At 42.1% G+C, this 19,695-nt stretch overlaps 1 protein-coding gene and 1 long non-coding RNA gene across 6 annotated transcripts in view; one reads left to right on the top strand and one right to left on the bottom strand.

Annotated features, from left to right (window-relative positions):
• The window catches only part of LOC114817709, a 77,815-nt gene extending 75,577 nt beyond the window's left edge, over positions 1–2,238 (bottom strand). Inside the window, exons 1-2 of the long non-coding RNA XR_003765568.1 lie at positions 2,188–2,238; positions 2,013–2,068 (exon numbers count right to left, since the gene is read on the bottom strand). This is a non-coding gene — a long non-coding RNA (uncharacterized LOC114817709). The remainder of the gene's footprint in view (positions 1–2,012; positions 2,069–2,187) is intronic.
• The window catches only part of SPECC1 (sperm antigen with calponin homology and coiled-coil domains 1), a 198,095-nt gene that overhangs the window by 137,286 nt on the left and 41,114 nt on the right, over positions 1–19,695 (top strand). For all 5 annotated transcript variants that reach the window (XM_007672549.4, XM_007672548.4, XM_029081729.1 and 2 more), the window contains 3 exons: positions 6,322–6,403; positions 12,250–12,406; positions 14,959–15,061. In XM_007672549.4, coding sequence (XP_007670739.2) covers positions 6,322–6,403; positions 12,250–12,406; positions 14,959–15,061 — 342 coding nt within the window. The remainder of the gene's footprint in view (positions 1–6,321; positions 6,404–12,249; positions 12,407–14,958; positions 15,062–19,695) is intronic.

The raw sequence follows: 19,695 nt of genomic DNA, 5'->3' as shown, positions 1-19,695 counted from the left end.
CAGCCTCTCCATTCTCAAAGTTCTTTTGAAATGTTTTCTTGTCCTGGAAGACTGTAAGCTCGTCAAAGGGCAGGGACTGTCTCTATCTGTTACCAATTTGTACATTCCAAGCACTTAGTACAATGCTCTGCACATAGTAAGCCCTCAATAAATACTATTGAATGAATGAATGAAGCTTTCCCCCATTAATTTTTCTTCTCCTCACACCCCCAAGTATCATCTCAATACCTTGTGCTACATTAATACTTTTGCCTTATTAATCACCCGTTCACTTCTGTGCTGTCAATTTACATGCTCTACTTCTTAAGCACTGCTTCCTTCTATTTATAAATTATTTTATGTCTGTCTCACCTAATAATAATAATATTTGTTAAGCGGTTACTTTGTCTCAAGCACTGTTTTAAGTCCTGGGGGTAAATACAGGTTAATCAGGTCAGACACGGTCCCTGTCCCACATGAGAGGGGCTCACAGTCTAAGTAGACGGGATAACAAGTATTGAATCCTCATTTATAGATGAGGAATCAGAGTCACAGAGAAGTTAATTGACTTGCCTACAGTCACACAGCAGGCAAGTCGCAGAGTCGGCATTGGAACCCAGGTCCCATAACTCCCAGGCCCATGCTTTTTCAGCTAGGCCACACTGCTCATAATTTCATAAACTCCTTGAAGGCAGGGATCATGTCTTCTATCTACATGATACTTTCCTAAATGCTTACTGCAGTGTTTTGCACAAAGAAGGAGCTTAACCAATACTATTGATAGATCTGAGTTTCAGACTTTAGGATTCCTTGAGAGGTTTACTTAATCCACGCAAGCCACCACATGCAATCTCTCTAAGCTTCTCTGCTTGGCGTCTCTGACTTCAGCAAGCCATGTCCAACCAGAAAGATAGCCTCTTTCCTGTCTGCCTTGTAGTTAACCCTTTTTCTAGTTTCATGCTAACCCCATGCTAGATTGGGGAAGCAGCGTGGCTCAGTGGAAAGAGCCTGGGCTTCGAGTCAGAGGTCATGGATTCGACTCCCGGCTCTGCCACTCGTCAGCTGTGTGACTGTGGGCAAGTCACTTCACTTCTCGGTGCCTCAGTTACCTCATCTGTAAAATGGGGATTAACTGTGAGCCTCACGTGGGATGACCTGATTACTCTGTATCTCCCCCAGCGCTTAGAACAGTGCTCTGCACATAGTAAGCGCTTAACAAATACCAACATTATTAGATCCTAATTTCATGACAAATCCAGAAATAATCAAACTTTCCGCAGTGTCACCTAGGGGGAGAAGCCCCAGTGGGAACGTGCTCATCCTTTGTTCGTCCTTACTTGAAATAGGCAGACACTTGGAGCCTGTGAAATTGCAAAGCGTTTTCCTTGGCAATTCCATAATATCATCATATTCATTATTTTGGGATTAGTGCCAGTTTAGGAAAGCCATCTAAGATCGTGTAACACATAACCCCCTCCCCTCCTCTGCATTTAAACACTTGTCTTAGTGGAAAGCGCGTGAGCCTGGGAGTCAGAGGACATACATTCTAATCCTGGCTTTTCAAGTTGCCTGCTGTGTGACCTTGGGCAAGTGTCACAACTTCTCTGTGCCTCAGTTTCCTCATCTGTAAAATGGGGGACTCGATTCCTGTTCTCACTCCTACTTAGACTGTGAGCGCCATGTGGGACAGAGACTGTGTCCAACCTGATGAACTTGTATCTGTTATAGCACTTAGAAAGTGCTTTGCACATAGTAAGCCCTTAAATACAATAAAAAGAATAATAAAATATAGAAAAAATTTTGATCTGGCACATAGTAAGAGCTTAACAAATATCATCATCATTATCTATAGAAGAATTAAAAAAAAACTTGACCCATCTATCACACTATTCAAAATCCAGGGATGCATGTGTATCTTTATCATCATTGTCATCATTAACAATAATAATTAGTGGGATTGCCTTCTAGTAAGGATTATTCCACTCCAGTAAGGAAACAAACCAATGATATTTTAATTTAACTTTCATACTCACCCACAGACTGTGCAAGGAGGAATTAGTTTAGGCACCATCATTCTGGGTTGGCAAGTCTTCCTCAAATAAATAGAAAAGGAAGGTAGGTCAGTTTCTCATGAAGCATACCCTTTCGGACTAATTGATAGAAGAGGTGGTTTCTCTGATGACAAAGCAGCTCTCTACTCTTTATTACCTTGAGTGGTTTTTCGAAGAAATTGTAGCTCATTTTCTGTCATTCAGTCTCTGTCCGGGATTATATAAAAAACAGAAAATTGGGGAGAACGTTTTCTAGGTTGACACAGCAGGCTGTGTTTACTGAAATGTATCTATCTCAACAAAAGAAAATGACCATATGTCAGTCAATAGATTGAGCTCTCCTCTCACTGTTTCATTGTCCATCTTTCTGTCTCTTGTTTTGTCAACATCAGCTTGTTGAAACAGAAATTTTGAGCATAATGCAGCTATGACAATCTGGGATTTGGAAACCTTTAACAGATTCTCCTTTCTCTAGATTCCAATAGAACCATTTACACCTTAATAAGGGTTCCTGTTAGTTTGAGGTTCAGATTTCTTTTAGATATGAATAAGAGAAAACACTTCTAGAGGGGGAAAAATACTATATACATCCTCCCAGAATGTGAATCTTGGACAAAATCTAATTATCCCTTGGATTAATTCACCTATGTAAGAACACAGGTGAGGCACCTAGGGTTGAGCCCCTCTTGGAATTCCTTTTGATTAGGGTTACTCACCCTGGGGCTGATCCTGCAGTTGTTATTTATTCATTCATTCAGTTGTATTGATTGAGCACTCACTGTGTGCAGAGCACTGGACTAAGCACTTGGAAAGTACAATTCAGCAATAGAGACGGTCCCTGCCCACAGTGGGTCTTACAGTCTACAAGGGGGAAGACAGACATCAAAACTAGTAAACAGGTATCGATATAAATAAATACAATTATATACATATATATATATACATATATATATATATATATGTACACATAAGTGCTGTGGGGCAGGTAGGGGGTGAAGAGCAAAGGGATCAAATCAAAGTGACATGGAAGGGGAGCTGAGAAAAAGGGGGGCTTAGTCTGGGAAGGTTTCTTGGAGGAGGTGAGCCTTCAGTAGGGCTCTGAAGGGGGGAAAGAGTGATTGGCGGATTTGAGGAGGGAGGGCTTCCAGGCCAGAGGTAGGCCATGGGCCAAGGATCGACGGCGGGACAGACGTTATCAAGGCACAGTGAGAAGGTTAGTGGCAAAGGAGCCGAGTGTGTGGGCTGGGATTTAAAAGGAGAAAAGGGAGGTGAGGTAAGCGGGGACAAGATGATAGAGAACTTTGAAGCCAAAAATGAGGAGTTAGACAAGAAGGGCATGCTTGTCTAGCATATTGGCCACACCATCTCTGAGCCGGCCCTTCTGGGCAAGCTGTGGCAGCCTGTATATTTTTAGAAATTGGCAATGACGGGGCAGAAAGACAACCCGTTTCAAATAGAAGCAGTGGGTTCTAGAGGAAAGAGCATGGGAGAGGGAGTAAGAAGACCTGGGTTCCGGTCCCAGCTCTGCTGTTGGGTGAGTTTTCCTAGGAACTGGTGCATTTCACTATGATTCATAGTATAGGAGGTGAGGACATAAGGAACTGGTAGATGCTGTCTGAGTGCCCTAGCTTGTTATTTAAAAATTTTAAAGTATTAAAAGAGGGACATTGAATATTGGAAAGACTCAAAATTTTAGTTTGCTAAAGTTGACTTGGCGGGAACAATAATTGTTATGGAAAATTATCTGGTTAGCACTTGGGAAATAGTTAATCATTCTAGGTGTCTGCCTGATTTACATGGTGAGAGGGTGTGACTGTGTTGTTTCATCTCCCTTTGGAGTCATGAAGTTATAATTTTTCAGAAATTATGCTGTTACTTTGTAATGGTAGATAGGTTACTTAATAGTCTTGTTCCTCATTATCTTAATAAGCATATACTTCATTCACCTCCCTACACGGAGGAAAGCTTTAGAGAAAACAGTATTAATTTCAAAAGAAAATCAGAGTATTTATGATGTGGAGAGTGAGGCTGGGACTCCTCTTTGGACCATTCAGGTGACCAGATTGGCAAAGTGGGCATGGGGTGGTGCCCCTAGACTCTGAGGAGTGGGGTCAAAAAGCCCGGAAAGGCACAAAGGTCAAAGAGGCAGGAAGGAGAAATGCCCACAGAGTTAGAGACAGAGAGGGAGAAACAGTTTGTGAGAAGGGGAAAGAAAGAGATGAGAGAGACAGTGATGGAGAGAGGGAGAGCCTGCATTCATATATAAGAGAAGGACATATGCAGGCCAGGAACTAAAGAAGCATAGTCAGCATTCACAGTAGTCATAGCAGCAGCATTAGTAATTATATTTTTTTTGAGCACTCACTGAGTATAAACACGTTTACTACTAATAATAATAATGTTGGTATTTGTTAAGTGCTTACTACGTGCCAAGCGCTGTTCTAAGCGCTGGGGGAGATACAAGGTCATCAGGTTGTCCCACATGGGGCTCACAGTCTTAATCCCCATTTTACAGATGAGGGAACTGAGGCCCAGAGAAGTTAAGTCACTTGCCCAAAGTCACACAGCCGACAAGTGGCGGATCCGGGATTAGAACCCATCACCTCTGACTCCCAAGCCCTTGCTCTTTCCACTAAGCCACGCTGCTTCTCTAGATTACTAAATACTTAGAAAGTATAAAACAAGCCATTCACATATTTTCTGCCCCCAAGGTGCCCACCCTCTAAGGGGAAAGACAGAAATACGAGTATCTGCAGAGTAATCAAATATATAATCGAATTTGCAGCTAAATAAATGTAGGAGCATTAAATCTGCCCATCTCCAGCCTTTGCTACTTCACAGGACTTTCCTCGGCCTTTTCTCCTGTTCCTCCTCCTCTATCGCCGCTGTTCCAGTAAACTGTTTCCTGTAAATTTGCAGTTCATCTGCACCAGATACTCCCAGGAGTGGCATGTGGAAGGGCGACAGTAATGACAGTGATGGAAGGGTAGGGACTTGGGAAGGGAAGAAAGATAGGAGTTAAAGGAGGAATAGACAAAGGAGGAGAAGCAGCAGTGCTTCCCTTTGTCTCCACTGCAGGTTTCCTCCAGCCACCTGAGAAATTGGGACTTTAAGCATTTGTGCTGGTAATTTCATGGGTGAGGAGATCCCAAACCTTGGGCCAACCCCCCCCCCCCAGTTATGAACTGGACTTTATACTCACTGGTGGCTAATATCGCAGTGCTCCACAGCAAGAAAGACTGCTCTGGCAGGTGCAGTCCTGAACATGCAGAGGCAAAAATTGAGACATTTGGCTTCTATCCGAATGCATACTTTTAGAGCATGGCCCAGTTCTGAGACCCTCCGCGCTGTTCCAAGGGGGTGAGGGTGATCTAGAGCCACCCCAAAGGCCCATCTAGAAAGGCCCCCAGGAAGCTGAGTTGTTCCAGATGGATCCCTCTGGCTTTAGCTTTGAACAGGTTTTCAAAGCTTCAAGGTGCATATTTGGTTCCGAAACTGTTGGCCCTTCTCTAAGCTGTTCCATTCCTCTGAGGGAGCCCTGAGAACACAGAGCTTTCTGGGGCCCTCCTGGCCCAGCCCACAATCAGACGAGAGCTCCTTCTGACAAACCAGGTATTCAAGGACACTTTGGGAGCCCTGAAACGGGGCCGAAGTCCAGGGGTGCCTTAAGCCTGGGGGCATACGCTAGACCACGACATATTTCAGCAGAAGGGCGGCCACCAACAGCCTTCGTGAATAACAAACTAGGAGACACAACTGACATCTCATGCGTGACACACAGGACTCTTAACATAATATGTTGGTGTCATATGTGCCGTTTTGCAGAAGTTCACCTATATCATGCAAATCATTACTGGCAGGGAACGTGTCTGCTAATTCTAATATATTGTACTCTCTCAAGCATTCAGTTCAGTGCTCTGCAACATAGTAAGTGCTCAATAAATACCACTGATTGATTGATAGAACATTTCTCTGGGTTCTCTGGGAGGACCCCTGAACGTCCACCTCACCTTCTCTTCCAAGCCTGTATAAACTCTGGCAACGTGTCGTGGAATTCAGCTGCAGGAAGCATTATAAGGGAAGCTCAACCCTAAAAATTTTATTAAGGACATAAAAGTGGCCAGTACCATATCAATGTCAGACAGGGGACAGAACAGCTGAAAACCAGGCTGCCCAGTGTAAAACCACATGGCCGGCCACCCTATTCAGTCAGCAGTGGGACTCAGTTTATCACCAAGATATTTCATCCCAAACAAGCTAATACATTGTGGTTTTTTTTTGTATTTTGCAGCGGCATTCCACGTACAGCAATGCTAAACCAGCTAGCAAAGTGATTGCCAAACTTGGGGCTCTTCCAGACCTCCCCCTCACAGGTAAGTCCACTGAAAGTCAAACCGACCCAGGAGCCTCTGAGGCCCCTCTCACAAAAGACGAAAGGGAGCAAGGAGAAATTGAAAATGCTTCCGGACTTATCTTGTGGGTTCACTTGACTGCTTCCTAACCTCTGGAAGGGAGCCTAGAAAATGTATTAGTGTGAATCCATTCCAAGCCGCTCTATCCCCATAAAATGCAGTATTCTTGGCAACCAATATCAGATCCTAGACTTCCAGTCAGTGAAAGTGGGCTGATTTCCTTCTAACTTCTTTTCTGAATGTGTGCGAATCTTGGGAGAAATGTGAAGCTTTGTTCTCTTTTTTTTTTAAAACCGAGTCTCTAGTGAATCATGTGAAAACATTTTAGAGCTAGGGGAAACTAAGGAACTATTTTAAGGAAAGTTGCCTCAGAATCTAAATTTCCACAGCTTCCCTGCTTCTCAAGGAATGCGCCTTTTTATTTTAAGCAGCTTGTTCACCCGGGCTCTCCTCCTCCCATTTATTTTGTCCACTCTGCTTCTTCCTCAGTAGTCTTCTCTTATCTACCATCCTTCCATCCATGTATTTTAGTCATGATTATCGATCCTGGAACGGATTGGCTTCCTGGGTGGATTAACCAGAACCCAGAGATTTGTGGTTCATATGTTTAACGTACCCTTTTATATATATAAAAAAAAAGTTGGTATTTGTTAAGCGCTTACTATGTGCCAAGCACTGTTCTAAGCGCTGGGGTAGACATAGGGGAATCAGATTGTCCCACGTGGGGCTCACAGTCTTAATCCCCATTTTACAGATGAGGGAACTGAGGCACAGAGAAGTTAAGTGACTTGCCCACCGTCACACAGCCAACAAGTGGCAGAGCTGGGATTCAAACTCATAAGCCCTGACTCCAAAGCCCATGCTCTTTCCACTGAGCCACGCTGCTTCGTTGTTTAACGTACCCTTTTATAGCTCAATGCTATCTATAAATCACATCAAATAATTTTAAAATATTTTTGCTAATGTTTGTAAAGCACTGTAAAAATTAAACAAAAATCAATTTAATAATAATAAATGTGGTAAATGTACCCAGCACTGGGGAAGGTACAAAATAATCAGGTTGGACCCGGTCCCTGGATCACATGGGGCTTACAGTCTAAGTAGAGTGGAAAACTGGCATCAAATCCCTAATTTACAGATGAGGAAACTGAAGCACAGAGAAGTTAAGTGGCTTGCTCAAGGTCACACAGCAGACATGGGATGGAGCCAGAATTAGAACCAAAGTCCTCTGACTCCGAGGCTTGCGCTCTTTCCACCAGGTCACACTGCTTCTTTTAATCCCTAATCTTTGGTTCGGAAGAAGCTAAAGTTTAAATTGAACTGGGGAAGACAGTCAGGTGTAACAATAAGAATGATATAATCTAAAAGATCAAACAGTCAGGACCAGCTCTTATGGTAAACACAAGACACAGCCACCTCAGGGAAATACCATCAAGGTGGAGGGGCAATTGAAAATGTAAAAAATTAGCCACTAGGTAGGTAGGAGGAGCCGTGATCTTTTTCATTCTGTGTGGCCAGATATCTGAAAGCTGTCCCTGGAAACAGTAAAATCTGAAAGTTAAATACTCCTTGTATGGGGATCAGTTTCCAGACTCCTTACTGTCATCCTGGGTGAGAAGCTGCCAAACCATCTCAGTGTTGTTGAATTTGTGGTTATAGCCCTTTGCTCCTGTGTGGGGATTGGGCTGCCCTAGTCATCAGAATTCCCCCTGCCAACTCTGGAGTTCAAGAAGGAAGGCTCAAGAGCACAGGGTCCAGAGGGCTAGAAGCTAGTCCTCATACACTTATTGTCATATTTTCCGAAATGTCTCTGACATATTAGTCTGGCCGAGTCTGTGACTGTGTCTGTGTGGTGCAAACCTAATGGCAGTTGATAAAATTTCACAGAATCTGTCTGGATCTCCCCAGGGCTAATTATATCTGACTCATAAATCAGCTAACTGATATTTATGCCCATCTTTAGAACAAAAGGACTGAAAAGCCATAGGTTTAGGGATGCCAGCTTTTCATTTTGAGCATTAGCACAAACTTGGGATGGAACTCTGAAGGGCATTGAGCTCTCCACCAGATTCCAGTAGGAGCGCAAAAATCCCCCACCCTCTACCCACAGCCCAGATGGCTCCAGAGCCTGGCATAGCTGCATCAAGGCCCTGACCAATGGCAGAGGCAAAATGGCCACTAGGTTGCGGATCCAATAACCCTCGCCAAGCTCAGAGACCAGCCGGGGTAGGCAAATAACTCAGTGACAAGGGAAATAATGCTACAATAAAAATAACTGCCTAGCTGAATCATCTATATGACATTAAAAGCACCAAATGAAAACTTCCAAATTAATGTCCATGTTATTAAAATGGACCCGGTTGTTCAGCACCTCGAAGATCTATTTAAAATGTATTCTCACTTTACTGCTGTTACTGGTTATCTTCTCTAAAGAAATGTTAGTCTCATAAGCTCAAATTACTATTTCAGTCAATCAACCAATAGTATTTTTGACTATCTACTGGGAACAGAACACTATACTGAGCAGTTGGGAGAGTACTATAATGGTAGGTGACTATATTAGTACAAATGGATATTACTCTAATGCTTCTGTTTATGCCGCAAGAGTGACAAGGCAATTAATATCCAAGCGCCCAGAGCTGGCCCAGAAAGACTTGGAAAAGAAACATTATGGCCAAGTGGAAACAGTTTGGGCCCAGGAGTCATATAATCTGGGTTCTAATCCTGGCTCTGCCACTCGCCTTGCTGTGGGCAAGTCACTTAACTGTGCCCCAGTTACCTCATCTGTAAAAGGAATTCAGTACCTGATGTCGCACCTACTTAGACCGTGAGCCCCATGTGGGAGAGGGAATGTGGGTGACCTGATTATCCTCTCTTTACCCCAGCACTTAGTTTGGCACATAGTAAACACTTGACAAATGCTACAATTATGATTATTATTATTAACATATACGCATGTATATTGAAATTGAAACCCATGAGAACTACTACTGCAGGATTTTTCTTAAAAATGAAGTTTCACAATTTTGGAACCCTACCAAAGCAGCATGGTGTAGTGGATAGAGGATGGGCGGGCCAGGGTGTCAGAAGGTCATGGTTCTAATTCCACTGCCTCCACCTGTCCGCTGTGTGACCTTGAGCAAGTCACTTCACTTCTCTGTGCCTCAGTTATCTCATCTGTAAAATGGGAGTTGAGACTGTGAGCCCCTCATGGGACAGGGACTGTGTCCAACTCGGTTTGTTTCTATCCACTCCAGTGCTTAGTACAGTGCCTGGCAAATATTAAGCGCTAAACAAATGCCATCGTTACTATTATTATTATAGGAGAACTGGGTGTGTTTCTTGAGCCCCTACAGTGCACAGAGCAGTTTAAGAGGTACTTGGGAAAGTACAATAAATAGTAAATAATGTGGTCCCTGTTGGCAAGAAGGCCGGGGGAGATTGGTACACTTAAATTGTTTACATAGCAGGGGGAGCAGGAAGAAAAACAGAGCTACAGTTGATAGTAGTAAAAATAAGGAAATGAACCTTTATCCTCTGCCACTGACCACAGGCATTTGACAGGGCCAATTAACTAGCTGAGCCTTAGTTGGCTTTAGTGACCCTATAAACAAAGCCTGGGAGGAAACTAAGTGGAAATGTACTATCTCAAAAATGTTTTAGGGAACTTTTCTTAGGACTGGGACAGATTGAAAAGTCTATGCCATTGACTATGAGACAGTAGCCCTGCTAATAGTCTAGTCAAAGAGCACGTCTCTAAGAATCAGGACACCTGGATTCCTAGTCCCTGTTCGGCCTGCAGCTGACTAATATGGATAAAAACCCCAGATAGACTCTGCAATATGCTGCACCCCTGCCTGCCTACTCACTCACTGCTCCCCGAGCTTCGGTGGGATGTGCGAGTGCTACAATTTCCAATTTCCAAAGAGCAAAAGACTCCCAAAAGGTTCAGTAGAACCATGGATAGTGGTATAGAAAAGGTGACGAAAAGAAAATATTGCAGATGGTTGAGGGAAAGAAGAGTTTAGATAGATTCAGGTTCTTGGATAAAAGTTTTGCTTGGGGCTAGCATGGATTATTAAACCATGAGGAGGGATGTTGTGGAGAGCAATTATCCCACTGTTCTTTAAAGTATTCTTCAGAAGCAGAATCTTGTTTTACATGGACCTTGGCATTATCCTCGACTCACTTGACTCATTCAACCCACATATTCAATCTGCCAGCAAATCCTGTTGCTAAAATCTGCCCTTTCCTCTCCATCCAAACTGCCAACATTTATATACCTTGCCTTGACTGCTGCATCAGCCTCCTTGCTGACTTCCCTGGCTCCTTTCACTCCCCTTTCCGGTCCATACTTCACTCCACTGCCCAGGTCATTTTTCTAAAAAAAAAAACTTCAGTCCACATTTCCCTGCTCCTCAAAAACCTCCAGTAGTTGCCCTTTCAACTCTGCAGCAAACAGAACTTTCTTACTGTTGGCTCTAAAGCCCTCAATCACCTTACCCCCTTCTATTCTACCTTGCTAGTTTCCTACTACTATCTGGCACACTTACTTGGCTCCTCCATCGCCACCTACTCATCAGACCTCAAGCTCGTCTATCTTGCCACTGACCCCTCACCATGTCCTCCCACTGCCTTGGAATACCCTCTCCCTTCATATCCAACAGACCATCACTTCCCCCACCTTCAAAATCACATTTCCTCCAAGAGCCTTCCCCAGCTAAACCCTCATATCCCCTGCTTCCTCTCCCTTCTGTGTCACCCTTACATTTGGATTTGTGCCCTTTATTCACCCCACCCTCAGCCCCACAGCACTTACGTACATATCTGTAACTTTATTTTAATGTCAGTCTCCTTCTTTAGACTGTAACCTCCCTGTGGGCAGGAAACATGTCTACCAACTCTGTGATATTGTACTCTCCCAAGCACTCAGTATGCACTCAATAAATATGATTGATTGATGGATGGACCATTATTCTGAACTAAAATGGTTTTATACGCGTGTTCTTATGTGCTTCAATGTTTGCTGAGGCATTGAACATTTAATGTAATTACAAGAGATTAAGTTTGTTCTTTGGTTCTTAAGATAATAAGAGCTTTAAACTAAGGAGTGAGAATTAATGACACGCATTGTTAACTTTTTGTTTTTAGTGAGACAAGTCAAACAGCTCCTTTCTTTCCCATTGTTACTCTGCTCTGAGAGCTGACTTTATCTGCTTCCAAGAATCCTAACTCTAAGTACTGGAAACATTGACGGTTGCTGTGATTCCATTTGAGTAAATCTTGTTTTTAGAGTCATAAGAAATTTCATCTTTGAGCAAACAGAAGAAATGTTTAGTTTAGTGTAATTTTGTCCCAGGCTTACTGGAAAACCCAATTAGCAGATGTTCCTTTTTCAGTCATTTGGAGGCATCAATAGAAAAAGACAGTCTCGTTATTAAATATCACCGTTGAAATCCCAGTTTCAGCTTACTCTTGTGCTTCTCGCCTCTCATTTCAAGTGTGCTACTGAATCAGTTTCACTGCTGTTCAAGTGACTGGTATTGTTTCTGTACCAGCTCCAGTCCAGTGGATTCATCGTTCACATAGAATTTTTTTTCTAGTATTTTGATGATTTATGGAAAACCATCATGGTCTCATGACCTACCTAAGTTAAGTATAATGGACAGATAAATGTATTAGTTTTATATTTGAAACCAAACAGACCACATGCTCCTATGCCCTAGCAGGCCCTGTACCATGATATGAGTAGTGATTATTGATCTGATTATTCCCCTTCACTAAATAAATGGTTTTTATTTCCACAGACATTCTAAAAGGAAGAAATGAGGACCTGAAGCCAGACCATTATCTTCGTAAGAGTCCTTCACTCGAGTCCTTAAGCAGACCCGCTTCCCTGGGCTTCAGTAACACAAGGATGCTGACACCCACACTGGGAGGTGTGAAACCCCAGAGCAAACTCAGGTACCAAGTGGGAAATACTAGATAACCGACAGCATTTGATAAAAACTTCAAATTTTGTAAGGAACACATGGCTTGTGAAACTTTTTCAACCATCGCAATTTGGTTATGCCAGGCTAATCCTGGATAACTTTGACCAGACCCTTTCCAGCCATTCAGCTATGCAGGATTTTGCTTAGAGTTGCCAGAACGTTTTGAGCTCCTTTTGAGTTATTGCTTCATTAAGAGGAATTGGGAGGCTACAACAGAGTGGCTTAGTGAAAAAAGCATGGCACCAAGGATCAGGCAACTCAGGGGCCTAGTCCCAGCTCTGCCATTTGCCTGCTATGGGACTTTGGGCATGCCGCTTAACTTTTCTGTTCTTCAGTTACCGCATCAGTAAAATGGGGGTGAAATTCCTGTTCTCCCTCCCTCTTAGGCAGCGAGCTCCATATGGGACAGAGACTCTTTCTGATCTCTCTGGTGTCTTCTCCGGGGCTTAAAAGAGTCTTTGACATATAGTAAGTGCTTATTAAATACTGTGGTTAATAATAGTAATGCATATTGACCCAGACCCAGTACACAGGGTTTTCATAAGAGTGGGGAGGAAGATTCAAGAAAACTACTCACAAAAGCCTGAAATAGAAGCATTATAGGAGGAAATTAATCCTGCAGTGAAATCTTTCAGTACTGATGAACAATAGCTAAAATTAAAACTTCTTTAGTCTCAATCATTGACCCTTATTACACTGATGATACCGAAAACAAATCTTCTAACAGTTGTCAGTGTCTTTACCAAAGAATATAGAAAAACTGTTGGCATCTGAAAAACTCTGTTTCTCATCAAAAAATTTTTCATGAGAATACTTTAATATCAGCAAGTCAGGACCATAAGGCGATGCTAGAGAATGTGGAATATTTCCACCCTGAGAACTCATCTCTTTTAGAGAGCTGATAGTGATGAAAAAATTTAACATTGCCTCAAATGTGCAAGGTTTTAGGCAGCTGAAAAAAAGAGGACATTAGAGAAATGTGACTTAAGAACTGAAATTAAATTTATGGATTGCCAGATGGCTGAAGTCTTCATTTGCTATCACAGCTAAAATATGGAAACTGTGCAGAAAACATCTTCAAGTCCTTTATCCCACATTCCCGTTAATATTCTCCCTCTCTTTCCTCCAACTCCTAACTCACTCACCCCTTAGCCTGATGCTCATCACATACAACCTCAAACACCTTTCCCCACCCTCCAACACCACCTCAACACTCACTCTTTCCTAGAAGATTACATTCGTACTCACAAAAATTTCTTGCTTCAGTCAAGATGGATCCCAAAGTGTTGTGTAGGCTTACTGATACTGCAGCCCCAGCTAACTACCAATTTGGTTTCACTAGAATCCGGTGGTGGAGCATTTGGAAAGTGAAGGAAACCAAGTCTGGCTAGCATAAAATTGGGATCAGAGGGACCGCCTGACTCACATCTGCCCTGTATGGGAGGGCTAGTTTGCACCCCACCTTCACAAGACTTATGCTTTTTGAAAGTTGTAGGTCTGTGGTGTTTGTGAGTGTTTATGTGGGTTTGTGACTATGTGAGTATTCATGGGTGTATGTATCCGAGTGTTTATGTCTTTGCATCTCTATTGTCTGAATGGTCTGCTCAGCTGCCCTACCCTCTCAGCTTTTCAGTGTCTCACTTCTTATTCATGGTAGCTTCTTGTGGCTCTGCTCTCCTGACTCAGGCTGTTCCTTCTCCCCTCAGTGCCACCAGCAGGCCCAAGCCTTCCCTGACTGCTCCCTACTCTCACCTACTCCTGCCTTTAGAAAACTGGTTCATTCAGCCCATTCTGCCACTCTGACAACCTCTGGCCTGCCATGCTATTGATTATTCCTTCCCACCCTCTGTGGTCCATTCTCACTTTCTCCCTGTCCTACTAGCTAAGACCATCCCTCTTCTTGAGGCCAGCAACAGCTCCCACTCCTCTTGCCCACCATCCCCTCCCTTCCCCTCCCCTGGCCCTGCTCTACCTCATTTTTTATCTCTGGTTAGAGTCTCCAATTTCCAGAATCTTTTTTACACTCCTCTGAGACGACATCTTGGCTTTGCTGTTCACCCAGTGGAACAAGCATGTTTACGGGAATCGGGAGACCTAGATTCTAGCCCCAATTCTGCTTCCAATTGGCTGAGATAGGTACTGCCTGCACATGCCCCTCACAAGAATAATAATAATAAAAAGAAGAATATAATTGTCATATTTGTTAGGTGCTATCTACCAAACACTGTCTCAGGCACTGGGGTAGATGAAAGATAATCAGAACAGAGTGTCTCTGACCTTCATGGCATTCACAGTCTAAGTAGTGATTAGCACTCATCATCTAAATAGAGGGAAATAGGAATAGGAGGTGTTCAGTATTCACAGTTCAGTTTAGATCTTTGTTCCTAATAGATGTTCAAAAAAGGTCTTGGGATTTTGAATCATCTCTGCACTGTCTTCTTGGGGTTTTGCTGTTGCCTGACTCCTTATCTGCTTGGAACTAAAGGTTTGGAAAGCCTCATTATTTCATGTTTTCTAACCTAGTGTGGAAAGAAAGGATCCGTTGGCTGCCCTGGCCAGAGAGTATGGAGGCTCTAAGAGGAATGCCTTACTGAAGTGGTGCCAGAAGAAAACTGAGGGCTATCCGGTAAGGGACAAATTCACTATATTTAAAAGAGTCTTTTGTCGGGGGCAATTATGTGCCAGCCTCTTTGCCAAACTAGCAGTGTTGTGGCGATCTCACTGGTCTTCTAGGAATTTTCCATCCACTTTCTCTTCAATTAATCAATCAATCAAATGTATTTATGGAGTGCTTACTGTGTGCAGAGCAGTGTCCTAAGTGCTTGGGAGAGTACAGTACAACAGACGTAGCAGACGTGCTCCCTGCCTATAATAAGCTTACAGTCTAGAGGTGAGCTTACTCTGTGAATATTTATTTTTGTTGTGTTCTTTTTAGTAGAATAGGTTTTTTCTGTTCTGTTTTTTTTTAACAAAAAAATTTGCTTCAAGCCCAGACTACTGCAAAGTAGTTGTGGCTGTTTGGTCTTTTAGGGAAGTTAACTGGCCTGTCATTACCCTTAAATCTCCCCCACCCCTTCTTTAGAGTTCTCCACTTCAATGTTAATTGCTTGGCAGTATGAATCAGGTCAATATCCCTCTTCTCCAATCCCCCCTTATTTCCTCAGTATAATTACACTTTGCCAAAGAATGAACTTAAAAATTGATTGGCAAAAATGGCAAGTTGGGATGTGGCCCCTTGTCTCCATGACTTTCTCTGTTGCAGTGGGGATAGTGGAAGCTACCGCGGTTTGAACAGGATGTTATTATTAAATGAAAGATAAGGAAGTAGAAAATTGCATCAGGAAAGCCAACATATGTCTAGGGAAACTATCAAGAGTATAGCGGTAGCATGGGATCTGACTTCAAAAACAAACTGCAAGACTAAAGAGCTACAATTCTGCCCAACATTTTCTATGTTTATGAGATCTCCCTCCCCTCCACTTCAAACCCACATCCGAATTCTTCTGCAATTCCATCAACCTCACTTAGCCATAATCGATATCAAGTGCTGTGGCAGCTTCACAGATAGGATGAAGGTCAGTTGGGGAAGTTCATGGTAGTTCTTTTGTGGGAGAAAAAATAAATCAAAGTGTGGCAGGTTAAGGTACTGAATGCTGCACTTGGTCCACAGGTTTGAAGTTTGTCAGCAATGGGAAATGATTCTTAATGAAGGTAATTTCATTGGTACTGTTATTTGTTAATAAGAGTAAAACCCAAATAATCGATTCAATATTCAGTCCCCTATTAAAGAAAATATATCCACAGAGTCGCTATGAATCAGAAATGACTCGATGGCATTTGATAATAATATTAGAGTTCCAGGTAATTATTTTAGCTTCTCAATTTAGGAAAATATTGGAGAGTCTAGGGACAGTCCAGAAGAAAGCAACTCTTGATAGATGAGTTGAAAATTATATCAATGAGAAGAGATTAAAGCCAGGAAAATAAATAAAAATTGATCTTCAACTAAATTATATGTAGCATGAGTGCTAGTAATTATATGTTTTATTAACAGAAGACCAAAAAGGACTGGGCTTATTTGGTAGGTGGGTTGAAGGGGAGTTTGAAGGAAGAGCTTCCCAACTCATATTTTGCATGAAGAGGTTTTGGTATCTCCTTCCATCATCAGTGGTATTTGAGTCCTTACTGTGTGCAGAGTAGTGTACTAAGCATTTAGACGCTTACCCACCTGGGAGAGTTGAGTGTCAGCTTCACCTAAAGGCAGGCAGATCGTCTCCATGATCTTTAGAAATCTTAATGAACTCTGTCTTTGACCATCTCTGCGTGACAGTCTCTTAAACTGTAATGCAACTGCTTTGAATTTTATCAACTAAATTGCACTGTGAGGACTAAATCTGGGACTAGAAAACTAGCCTGCCTGGGTTTCTTTAGTTGGGAATTTGGAGCCTGGGAATTGACTGGGTGCCCGAATTGCAGTGGAGAAGGTCATTTATATTTTCAATGAAAAGAGGTTCTTAATCTGCTGCATATGAAGGCAGGCCCCTCAATAATCAGTGGTATTTATTGCGTGCTTATTGTGTGCAGAACACTGTACTAAGCTCTTGGGAGAGTACAATACCATTGTGGGCAGGGAATGTTTCAGTTTGTTGTTGTATTGCATTCTCCCAAGTGCCTAGTAAGGTGCTTTGCTCACAATAAGCGCTCAATAAATATGACTGAATGAATGAATGAACAAAGGTGATAGACATGTTCCAGGTCCACCACGAGCTTTCCGACTATGTGTAATACAGTAATGTATCCCTTATGTGTAGGATTCATCAAGATTCCGCAGTTCAGTGTAGAAGTGCAGTCTCCCCTTGAAGGATTCTGGGCATAGTTTGATTCAGGAAAGTTTAGAGTAGGAAATCTGATTGAATGAAAGTTTCAGATGTATAGCAATGTAATATAGAGATGCTGAGGTTGTTTAATCTTTCTTGCATTTTATAATAGCAGTTGCATTCTTTAAGAAAGGCACTTATATTTGATGTTTTCATAGTTCTAATACTCACTCACTAGTTTCCCTGTCATACACAATATATGCAGTAACTAAATATCGTCTTATTTGATCATCTAGTTTAGGATCTCCCTCATCTGGCTTCCCCAGACCTAACTGGCTTCTCTTCATCCACAGCCCTCCCAAACAAGTTTCTTAACTGCAGCTACTACTTAATTCCCCCTCATCCAACTGATTCCTCCAACCTGGGAGGAGGGAGAATGTAAAATCCCAATTTTACATTCTCAGTTATTCTCAGTTGCAAAGTAATTAAAAAAAACAACAATACTTACTATTTACATAACACCATTCTCTGAAAGGACTCAAGTGAATTTCACATATGTTACTGGATTTCCCTGCACCTCCTCTCTTTGAACTAGGAAAAGCAGCAGTAGCAATAATAGGAGAAACATTTATTTAGCACCCACTTGGTTAAGTGAGCACTTAACAAATACCAACATCATCATCATTATTATTATTATTGTTAATAGGTGCTTGGGAGGAAAAGGCAAATACATCACCCAGATTTGAATACTGAAGTTTTCCTGTTTCCCAGCTCAGCACTATTTGATGTCTTTATTATTATTCGTATGATGGAATTTGTTAAGTGCTTACTATCTTTTAATCACTCTTCTAAGTGCTGGGATGGATACAACTTAATCAGGTTGGACACAGTTCCTAACCTAAATGGGACTTGCAGTCTAAGTAGGAGAGAAAAAAAGTATTTAATTCCCAATTTGCAGTTGATGTAACTGAGGCACCAAGAAGTGAAGTGAATTGCCCAAACATGGAATTGGCAGAGCCGGGATTAGACTCCAAGTTCTCTGACTCCCGAGCTTATGCTCTTTCCACTAGGGCATGCCAGTTCTGTATTTAATGAATGTCTGTATTCACTGCACTAGGCCCTTATGGGATATGCAGAAGAAACATCAAACAAAGCCCTCACCTTAAAGATTTTACAATCTAATCGGGAAAACAAGCACACATTTGTAAAATTCGGATTTTACATTATAACCAAAGGGATGACATCCCTCACTAAATGCTGAGCAAACCAGACTAAGGTTTGAGCTCCTCAGCATCTTGAACTATTTTTCAGTGCATTTACATTTGGCAAAACTCATTTTGCCTCAGGGACGTTGTCCTTAATTTCCAAATTTCTGTGTATTTGAGGGAAATGTAATCCATACGTTGGTTTGGCAAAAACTTTGATATCCAAGAAACCTTATACATCCTTTAAGGCCTTTTCTGCTAGAAGAAGGAAGATACTTTTTTAGCCCAAAGCATCTCGACTAAACAATCAAATGATTCAGTATCCACATGATTCCAGTGGCTTTAAACTTGGCCAAGAATTTTCTGTCTGCCTTATTAGAGTGCACAATGACAGGTCAACTCAGGGTCGTTTAAGTTTCCAATAAAATATTACCTGTGGGTTTTACTGTAAAGTAAAACATGAGTTATCATAACTGAGTCTTTCAGAGAGTCAGATATAGATAACTAAATCCTCCCTGGCCCATATGCTTGGCTGCCTGGTATTGAAAGCTGGTTAACTCACTGGAAAAGTGTATTTCCTGTCCTTTCCCTCTCATGCGTAGTCATGTTCTCCATTATGTTCCACCAAGACTGGTTAACTAATCCTTTGGGTGATTAATGTTCAATTAAGGGTAATTCTATTAGTTTAGAAATAGATGATTGTAGAAACCAATTCCCAGATGCTTTTACTCAGAGATCCATTTTGGAGTTGGACAAAATTTCAAGCATTCCCATGGGTAACTGACTACATTTTGCCCATTTCATCATCATTCTCATCATCAGCCATTGTTGGGCACTTATTAGGTTCAGAATACTTACTGTACAGTAATAATTTTAATTAAGCACTTACTCTGTGCCAAGCGTTCTATTAAATGATAGGGTAGATACAAAGTAATCAGGTCAGACACTTTCCTGTCTCATGTGAGACCCACAGACCTTTGTAGGTATACGCCATGGTACAGAGACCCCAGAATGCATAGTCCAGAGAGATACAGCATCTAGAGAGATACAGCTATTATGGTAATACCATATCCCAGGTAACAGCCACCCCATCAATCAATCATATTTATTGGGCACTTAATATGGGCAGAGCACTAAGCACTTGGGCAAGTACAATACAACAGAATTAGCAGACCTATTCCCTGCCCATAATACTTAAAATTCAGTATTGTACTGTATTGTACTCAGAGATATAGCTG

Source organism: Ornithorhynchus anatinus, chromosome 17 (genome assembly GCF_004115215.2).
Source record: "Ornithorhynchus anatinus isolate Pmale09 chromosome 17, mOrnAna1.pri.v4, whole genome shotgun sequence".
Taxonomy (NCBI): domain Eukaryota; kingdom Metazoa; phylum Chordata; class Mammalia; order Monotremata; family Ornithorhynchidae; genus Ornithorhynchus; species Ornithorhynchus anatinus.
This window is presented reverse-complemented; position numbering and strand designations above follow the sequence as displayed.